This window comes from Oratosquilla oratoria, chromosome 13 (genome assembly GCF_046742065.1).
Source record: "Oratosquilla oratoria isolate Oo_2021 chromosome 13, ASM4674206v1, whole genome shotgun sequence".
NCBI lineage: Eukaryota > Metazoa > Arthropoda > Malacostraca > Stomatopoda > Squillidae > Oratosquilla > Oratosquilla oratoria.
Genome location: NC_134789.1, coordinates 59,357,532 through 59,367,779, shown reverse-complemented (window position 1 = coordinate 59,367,779; position 10,248 = coordinate 59,357,532). Strand labels below are relative to the sequence as shown.

The following is a 10,248-nucleotide window of genomic DNA, read 5'->3' as shown; positions in this document are numbered from 1 at the left end:
GTTTATGTAGAAAATCTGCCTGGTACAAAGTGTCCCTCCAGCTTCCACTTAAGATGATGACAGGTTAATAATCGAAAAAAAAAGAGAAAAGAAAATATATTGTACATTCAAAAGTCACTGGTTCCTACATTAACAACCTCGGAGAAGGCTTTGTATACTGGAAAGTGCACCATTTTAGCAGAAAACATGTTCTAGTCTTTCATTGGTTCTCAATTGATGGCATAATTATCAGCAACTTTCCATACGAGCAAGGAACTGTTGCATGTTATATTAAATACAAGTATATAATTCTACTCACTCCAACCAGCTCTACATAATTTTTAATCAACATACTAGTTAGTAGCGGTGGCCCGTTTTCTAAAGCCCATGGCGAGATTGAAAAATTGGACAGTAGATGCTGGGAGGCAATTGATCTGATATATATGAATATATATATATATATATATGTATATATATATATATATGTATATATATATATGTGTATATATATATATATATATATATATATATATATATGTGTATATATATATATATATATATATATATATATGTATATATATATATAACATTTTAAGAAAATAATAGAATATATTGTGTCCCAGTAATTATTTCTATTTATTTTTGATTGAGTCATGTTGATGGTAAACTCAAATTCGATTAGGACTTTCTTATATGGAGACAAGTGTGATATACAAGAAGAACTCTTATTTATTTCGTCACATTCCAAAACCTTGGATGAAAAAACATCTGATACAGTGTGTATATATTCAGTAGTGGGATTCAAATTTTTCGTCAGCCGGTTCTGACACTAATTTGCAACCACTTCTTAGCCACATTTTCTTTATATTATTGTTATCAATTAAATATTCTAACTAGAAATATGGAAAACTAACAATATTATATTTAAAATGCGTCTCTGGCTGCCAAACGTAAAAAATATTCAAATATTTACATACGAAAAACCTGAAAAATTGTCAGGTGGAAAAAAAAATGGGGTATAGACCTGGGTGCCAACCTATAGTTAGTCTCGTGATAAAAAAAAAATTCGATTTGGGCAACCTAGTGCAGGTTTAATTATTTTTTTACGGACGCATGTTTGTGTGGGGGTAGTGTGTGCATGTGTAGGCTATGTATGTGCTTACACGTGTGCATATGTGTACATGTACATGAGTATGTGTGTGCATGTGTGCAATGCATTTGTGTTATTTATAAACAAACATGTTTGTGTGGGTAGGCCTAAGGAGTGTGTATGAGAGTGCGTGTATGTGTATGTCCATAATTATAATAAAATGTAGTTTAATAACACAAATATACAGAGAAACCAAGCACTATATACATGAAAAAACTGGTAACCACATGTGTAAATAAACTATGCAATAAATCACTAACGAAAGTTACGAAACATACCGTCCCGGTACTTATCGGATGAGATGCAGAAGACCACTGACCAGCTGAGCAACTAGTCGGTTCGCCAGTTAGCCGGTTCGCCGAACTGACAAATTTGCGTGAGCCAGTTCTAGCGAATAGGTAAGAACCGGCTGAATCCCACTACTGTATATATTCATATATATATGTCAATGACTAATTCTAAATTATGACAACAGTTTATTTTACTGGTATTGGACAAAACCTTATTACTAGCAAAATACAAAACTCAATATATGGATTATATATTACAAAAAAAATGTACCTGTACTATAAATCAATAATCAAATTAACAATTCAAAATTTGGAACAACACCAGCTTTGAATCAGATCTCGAACCCTCTCATGTGCAGCCTCTAATAGAATCATGTTTTGTTCTGAATTGCAGGAAGGACTTCATGTCTAAAGAAGTACTCAGACTTCTGGACAAGTTGTTGACAGAAGGTCTTATCATATTGCACCCGACAGCAGTGAGTGTTACGTGTAGTGTACACAAAAAAGTCACAGTATGTGACTTTGTGTACGTGCATCTGCAGCTGGACTTGAGCATAATAGCGGTGACTCTTTCTTAAGGACAGCTTGTAATCAAGGCTGAAACCAGGATCTAATATGGCTTCTTGTATGGACGAGAATCTGTGCTTGTAGGGGCACTTAATCTCAACCAAACCTTTCCCACAACAATAACAGTGCACCTCACCATCACTGCTTGCACCAAGAAAGGGCTTTTCAAAGTCAATCAGTAGCCCACTATCATTGCACTGGAAAAAAGTGTGTTTCAGACGTTGTTGGGATTTATAGATTTCCCGGGCCTTTGTCTCGTTAACCAGACCCCATTGGATAGATGGCAAGAAATCAATATTTTCTTCTTTCCTCATGATTTTTCCAAGTATATCTGGTGTCCAGTTCACGACATCATAGACTCTGCTCGCTGTAATGCGCCCAATTCTGTGTTCAAACCACAAAGAAGTTTGGGCCTGGCTCTTGGTGTCCTCTTCGAGAGCGCGTATCTGTGACATTGTGGGTCTGTAAGACTCCAAAGAGGGCCGGCCTGTGCTCAGACGTTGCTTGAAATGGTCAGTGATGAGAGATGGGTATCTCTGGTAATCACTGTACGAGTACATGAGTGAGCCAGCCATCACTGAACCAACCTGTCAAAAGGTTACAAAAGTTAAAAAAAAAAAAAAAAAAAATATTTTCCGATGATACCAAGAACTATCAAGTATACATGTTAAGCATACAATTTGTAAACTGTCATAGACTTCATTCTTAATACATGCATAAAGTTTATTTTCAATATTTCAACTCAACAGGTCCTGCTTTATCTGCACCTCCAAGTCAGTGGACCAATGGAACTTGAACAACATCCTTGAGGTGAAGTTACCTTGACAAACCCTACTACGATATTGGATGAAGAGGGAGGGGAAGATATACCCAAGGAGAGAAGATATATATATATATATATATATATATATATATATATATATATATATATATATATATTTTTATATATATATATTTTTATATATATATATTTATATATATATATTTTTATATATATATATATTTATATTTATATATATATATATATATTTATATATATATTTATATATTTATATATATATTTATATATATATTTTATATAATTTATACACATATTATATACATATATATATATATATATATATATATATATATATATATATATATCAAGGACTACTATTACACAGGACGTGCACACCCAGATTCCTGGGTCCGCTAACGAAGGCCAGTCCAGTGCAGGGTTGCCACTCCTAGTGTTTTCCCACTAGATCTATTATTTTTTGCCTCAATCTAGTAGTCTAGTGGTTTTTCGCCATGGATATCAAGAATCTAGTATATTTTGAAGATCCTAATAAAAACGTTTAATTTTGTATTACGGAGCCAAATGCTAGATTGAAAAAGTTTGAGCCAAACACATAAAAATAATGCCAGATCTGGCACCAAAAGTGCTAAATTGGCAACCCTGCCTAATCACGCAACCATCCTACAAAGTACAAAATATAGCAGGCTGTCGCGCTCGCGTCGAAGTTTGTATCTGTTTTCGCAATATTTTTCTGCTTCATTTCTGTCTAATACTTCTCGAATTATTCCATGAAAGCATGATTTGTCATTGAGAGATTTTGAAAAATAGCTATAACACATTCTCACGTAAAGTTACTATGAATTGAATGTATATCATACGAACTTCATAGAAATTGTCAAATTGGCGCACTTGTTATTTGCTTATAGTATGTTTGCGCGATTGCTTGGTTACATTAGTATATAGCTGGTTGCAGGACGGTTGAGGTTTGTTATCCGAATTATTAGTTTGTGCATATTTTTAAGTGCATAATCGTAAAGAGCAATGCAACAACAGTCTTGCCTGCATACAATAAGTGACGAGTTTAGTTCATAGTTGTCTACTTGACTAACTAGTGATTGGTTGTGAAAGTTTGGATTATTGCACCATTACAGGCAGTGGTAATTAGTTTGATGTACACAGTTTTCCAACTTCAAAATTTTTTCATGTGTATGTTGTGTAACTTAATTCTTTGTTCAATGCAGTAGTTTTTGGCAAGCTGTCTAGGTTTTTTTCATTTTCCAGAGTGGCAAAACTGGTCAAGTGTGCTGCTGGCAATGGAGGTGTAAAGGTTGTGTTACTCCGTCTTTCCCGCGTGGTTGCATTTAGAAGTGGATTGTATTTGTTTACATAAGTTCTTGCTGGTTTTGTGTATTCAAAATGCTGAATAAGTGTGGTGTTGTGAACTGCAACGGTAATTATAACATGGATAATAGGTGCCGAGTGTTTTGAATGCCAAAAGATCGTTATGAAGGACAGAAGTGGACTGATGTGCTGTCACCACGTAAGAACTTTGTTGTTGATTCGGACAGATTTTTCATTTGTGAGAAACACTTGAGTCCTAACACTCCTTCTATCAAATTGCCATGTGGTTCTACGCGACCTGCGATCCCTCCCAGTGTCTTCAATGTGCCTGGTTCATGTCTGCCATCTTCAAGACCTGTACCTTGCCTGGCGAAGGCCGAAGACAAGCAACTAAGGTATTTTCTTCAGAATGATACGATTACTTCATTTGATGCTTTTAGTAGTCCTTGATATATATATATATATATATATATATATAAAGACGCTCCTCAACTTACGTTTTAGTTACGTTCCGAACGGCCGAACGTATATATATATAAAGACGCTCCTCAACTTACGTTTTAGTTACGTTCCGAACGGCCGAACGTAAGTTGAAAATGAACGTAAGTTGTTACTGTACTATACATCCGTAAATTCTATTACCGTATCTTATAAAACACCCCTAAATAATTAATTATACACATAACATTGTAAAATAATAACATTAATTTCAAATAAATTAAATTCAAGCAACATAAATTGAGATGGTGGAGGAGGAGGAGGCAAGGCATGTTCAGTTTGTCGTTTGTGCAATGTAAACAATGGACGCAGTGTCATGCGCAAGTATCGTTTGAACTACGGAGAGCGCGCTAAACTAAAAAATTCACTATTTTTTTTTTTTTACATTTTTTTTTTAGTCAGTTCAAACGTAAAATCGAAAAAACGTAAAACGAATGAACGTAAGTAGAGGAGCGTCTGTATATATATATATGCGTATATATATATGTATATATATGCGTATATATATATGTATATATATATGCGTATATGTATATGTATATATATATATATATATATATATGTATATATATATATATAAATATATATATATATATGTATATATATAAACACACACACACACACACATATATATATACATATATATACTCGTATTTACACATATATATAATATATATATATACATATATACATATATATATATATATATATATATATACATATATATACAAATATAATGTCAGGAAAAAACATGAAATGAAATGAAAGTTTACAATGTCGCCGAATATATATTATAAAGGCAGAGCATGCCGACAGGAGACCTTTGGGTCCATAACTAGGTCGGATGCGAAAAAGTTATAATCATTAAATAAAAATATACAAATAATAATAAACTAATTAAATAAATGCATAGGTATAGTTAATTAATAAACAAACTGGTAAATTGTAAATATCGATAAATTGACATTAATAATTAACGAGAATGAAGCACATAATAATAAAGACAATTAATAAAACAAACAATATAAAATAAATGAATATATGCATGCATACATACACACACACACACACACACATATATATATATATATATATATATATATATATATATATATATATATATATATATTGTGCGTGTTTGAGAGATGAAACAGCATCTGCAACAAAAAATGGAAGATTCCTTCTTTTCGAATGGTCAATAATGTTCCACCTTCCTATCTATTTTCTTTCCACTTTCCCAACGAATTTACTTTTAATATAATTTATTACACGATGCAGGTCCAAATTAACAATCTTTTAAAATCTTATTGGATTTACATCACCCGAATATCTAATATTTAAAAGTAGTTAATTATGACAGCCAATGGACAGTGGTGAAATTTTAAGAAAACTATAAATGTATAATCATGTGGTGTGCAGTGGGATAACCTGGGTACGAATATGTATGGCTAACGTAAAAAAAATTGTGATTAGCATATCATAAATAATTCAAAACCTTTCACGTTGGCCGGCCACACTTGATATGTCACTGAAGGCAGTACATAGTACATATCTACTTCAAAGGAATAGCTAATAATAGAGAATGGTTTGAGTGTTGGGCCCAGGCATCAGCATTGGCGGCAATAAGAATGGTGCTTATGTCCGGACCAGGCGTAGGGAAGCCAATAGAGACAGACAGACAGTCAACTTGGGTCAACGGATGACTTTGGTTGCAAAAACGACTTCTAGCACGACAGGCCAATGATCCGAACACCTGATATAGACAATAAACACAAATTCCTCACGACTTTTCTTCTGTAATCTCTCTGAAGGACCTCAACTTATGACGAACAATCCCACAAGTTCTCCTCAATTTAAAAAATCCACATATTTATTAAGATACCCACTTCGTCGACATGCACAAGAATCGTGGCTGGTATAAGTACCTTCCCTGATCATATGCATTTTCACGAAAAATCTTTATAGACCCAAACTACCTTACGACTCAATCGTTTACATCCCAATCATTTGCAATTCATTTGTCAGGGTCTAGTCATACTACTTTTAGTTTACCTATATTCTTCTTTTGTGCAAAAATAGTTATTTTTTCGATGCACACAATCTCTAATTGTCTCTCCGACATGAACTTAATTGTTTCTTTCATCTTTGATCACCCAGTCAAGTCTATGCATAAAAGATGAAATTTTGAGTGGATAAATAATCTGCGTTTTCTATTATATGATTTGATAACACCAAATGCTTGATTACATTATTATTTAAGTTAACCCAATGTACTGTCGTTTTCACCGAATCAGAAAATCCTCTATCCAGTCATACGACTGCGTACAGGTGTGAACTTTGAACGTGATTATCAACCCCACTAGACATATCTCACTAGATGTCGAGCGATCGTTTATTTATTCCACCATACTGTAATTCAACAGAAAGCTATAAGTCAACGTTAATTAGATTCTCATTTACCTGATCTTACACGCAAGGAGAGAAGGTGCAGATTCCTTCAGTTTGCATTTCTTACTATCACTTGAATTCAAGCAGTCTCTTTTTAACTTAACGTCAAGTGGCACCAATATATAGTTGTACATTTTCGTTTTAGATAATCAAAATCTATTGTCGTTTTTCTTTCAATTATGTTTTGCCAATATTGGTCGCTATATTAATATCGAAAACCAATAGAAATTATGTCGGTGCCGAAAGACTGTCAATAAATTGCCTACACGAATTTTCACTATTATCTATCCTGAAAACCCAACAGTTCCTATCTACTTGACAAACTTCTTAAATTAATTGCGAAAATACTTCAGCTTACTTCTTTTCAAATACTTGCCAATAGTTGAACTGAACTTGTCTCTGACGACCTTCCGTCCTATTTTAAGGTGGTTTCGTTTCGCAATGAACTGAAGCAACTCGCCGCTCGGATGCATTACACGCATGCAGTTGCACAAACGTTTGTGGTTTGAAGCTCCACCAATCAACGCTGGGCGTTGGGCCGTTGGCTCAGAGGAGAATTTGAAAGAAGGCGCGCGAATGTTAATGCACATCTTTTCTTGAATATGTGTGTGTGTGTATTTACCTAGTTGTATTTTACGGGAAGGGGAGCTATGCTCGTGGTGTCCCGTCTTCATATCTCATTTTATCTAAACTATTTTTAAATTCATGTATTGTTTTTGCACACACCACTTTCTCATCTAACTTGTTCCAACTGTCTATTACTCTGTGAGGAAAGCTGTTCTTTTTCAGATATCTTCTATAGCTGTCTTTCTTGATTTTCTTTCCGTGTCCTGTATTTCTATCATCCCATTTTATCAGATTCTCTCTATCAGTAATTTCTATGCCTTTCATGATTCTGTAAATAGCTATCAAATCTCCTCTCTCTCTTCTTTGCTCTAGTGTCTGTAGTTCAAGTTTTGCTAGTCTCTCTTCGTATGATAGTTTGGAGAGTGTTGGTGCCAATTTTGTAATTGCTCTTTGTATTCTTTCAATTGTTTTTTATACATTTTTTTGTACTTGGTGACCATATCGTTGCTGCATATTCCAACCTTGGTCTTATCAGGGTGATTAGAATTTTCTTCACCATTTCTTCATCCAGGTATGTAAATGCCATTTTGATTGTTCTTATTAAATTATAAGTTTCTCCAAAAATCTTATTTATATGTTTCTCAGGTAACATATTATTCATAACAATGACTCCCAGGTCCTTCTCATTTTCTACTTTTTTTTATTCCTTCTTCTCCCAATTTCTATGATTCTGTTATTCTGTTTTTGCTTTTTCCAAATTCCATTATACTACACTTTTTAGTGTTGAACTCCATCTCCCACTTCCTACTCCATTCTCAGACTTCATTTAGATCACTCTGTAGTGACTCACAATCTTCTTCCGTGTTCACTTTTTTTTAATAGTTTTGCATCATCTACAAAGAAGCTCATATAACTTTCAATTCCTTCATCCATATCATTAATATATATAGCAAACATTATTGGGGCCAGAACTGTTCCTTGTGGAACACCGCTTATTACGTCATCCCATTTTGAGTGTTTGTCTCTTATCACTACTCTCATTTTTCTTTCTTGCAAAAAAACTTCCATCCATTTAAGCAGTTTGCCCTGTATTCCTCCTTCAGTTTCTAATTTCTTAAGCAACTTCTTATGTGGTACTTTGTCAAAAGCTTTTTTTAGGTCTAGAAATGCACAATCAGCCCATCCATCTCTTTCTTGTATTATATCTATTAGCCTTGAATAGAAACATATTAAGTTAGTGACGCATGAACGTCCTTGTCTGAATCCAAATTGCCTTGGATTTAGCACGCTGTTTTTGCTATTGTACTTGTTAGAGAGACTGGTCTATAGTTGGTAGGGTCTTCTTTATTTCCTCCTTTATATATAGGTACTATATTTGCTTTTTTCCAATCTTCTGGAACTTTTATTTCTTTCAAGGAACTATTTATTATGCTATGTATTTTGTCTGCCAATTCATTTCTGCATTCTTTCAAAATCCAGTTTGCTATTTCATCTGGTCCATGCGATTTTCTAACATCAAAATTACTCAAGTGTTTCATTATTTCATTCTTTGTTACTTCTATTTCTTTCATAGGGTGGACTTTCTCCTTCCATTCGATCTCTTCCGGTTGTATATTCTCCCTTGTGAACACTGATTTAAAATGCCTGTTCATAATTTCCACCATTTCTATTTCCTCTGTGTATTCAATTCCTCCTTGTCTTAATTTCTCCAAATCTTGTTTGCTTTTCAGTGTGTTGTTTACAAATCTGTAGACTAGTTTTGGTTGATCTTTACATTTTTCTATGACATCTTTTTCATATTTTCTCTTTTCCTCTCTGCACGCTTGTACATATTCATTTCTATAACAAATATATATTTTCCATTTATCAGGTCTTTTGTCTTTCTTCATTTGGTCCAAGCTTTGTCTTTCAACTCCCTACAACTTTTGTTGTACCAGCACTTTACATATTCTTTTTCTTGTTTTTGTCTTGGGACATACTTTTCCACTCCTTTTTTTTTTTTTTTTTTTATAAATTTTGTCAAAATATTCCATTTCTCTTCTACTGTTGTATCTTCTTTGTGTATTCTGTCCCAGTTTTCATTTTGAAAGAATTCTCTTATTTTATTTAAAAAAAAAGAAAAAAAAATCATACATCAATCTTCCTTTTCTATATTGTTCATTTCTTTTCATGTATTTTTTTCTCATTTAGTTCTAGTTCTATCAATATGTGGTCACTTTTACTTATTGGTGCCTGGTATTCTATCTTTTCCACTATTTCAGGTTCTGATGTGATTATTAGGTCTAGTCTCGATGGTTCTTCTTCATTTCTATACCTAGTGTTCCCCTGAATCCATTGTGTCATTGTGTGGTCAATAATCATCTCAAGTAGAACATTTCCCCATGAGTCTTCTCCACCCTTTACTGTCATCTCTTCCCAGCCTTCTTTGCAATTAAAGTCGCCCATCATAACTATTCTTCCTCCATCTTCTATTATCTTGTTTAATGTTATTCTTGTGTCTTCTAACATACTTTTATGTTCACTCTCTTCCCACGAGGCTGTTTTTGGGGGCACGTAGTTTATTACAAACTTTCTGCTCTTCTTATCTCTGTCTTCTACTTCTATCATAATCATCTCTACTCTATTCT

The 10,248-nt window shown here is 33.6% G+C and overlaps 1 protein-coding gene across 2 annotated transcripts; it reads right to left on the bottom strand.

Moving 5' to 3' along the window:
- Positions 1-504: 504 nt before the first annotated feature.
- On the bottom strand, positions 505-7,557 carry LOC143032143 (uncharacterized). 2 transcript variants are annotated; one of them, XM_076196607.1, is made up of 2 exons: positions 7,431-7,557; positions 505-2,573 (listed from the first exon to the last, which is right to left on the bottom strand). In XM_076196607.1, exon 2 carries the CDS (start codon positions 2,559-2,561, stop codon positions 1,791-1,793), a length of 771 nt encoding a protein of 256 aa, XP_076052722.1. In that variant the 5' UTR covers positions 2,562-2,573; positions 7,431-7,557; the 3' UTR covers positions 505-1,790. The 2 variants fall into 2 exon arrangements, with proteins under 2 accessions (XP_076052722.1, XP_076052720.1); XM_076196605.1 differs by having other exon boundaries at positions 509-2,573; positions 7,413-7,555.
- Positions 7,558-10,248: the final 2,691 nt, after the last annotated feature.

What these genes read in the sequence shown, in the direction of transcription:
- LOC143032143 (XM_076196607.1), bottom strand. Translation starts at nt 2,561, where the DNA reads ATGGCTGGCTCACTCATGTACTCGTACAGTGATTACCAGAGATACCCA.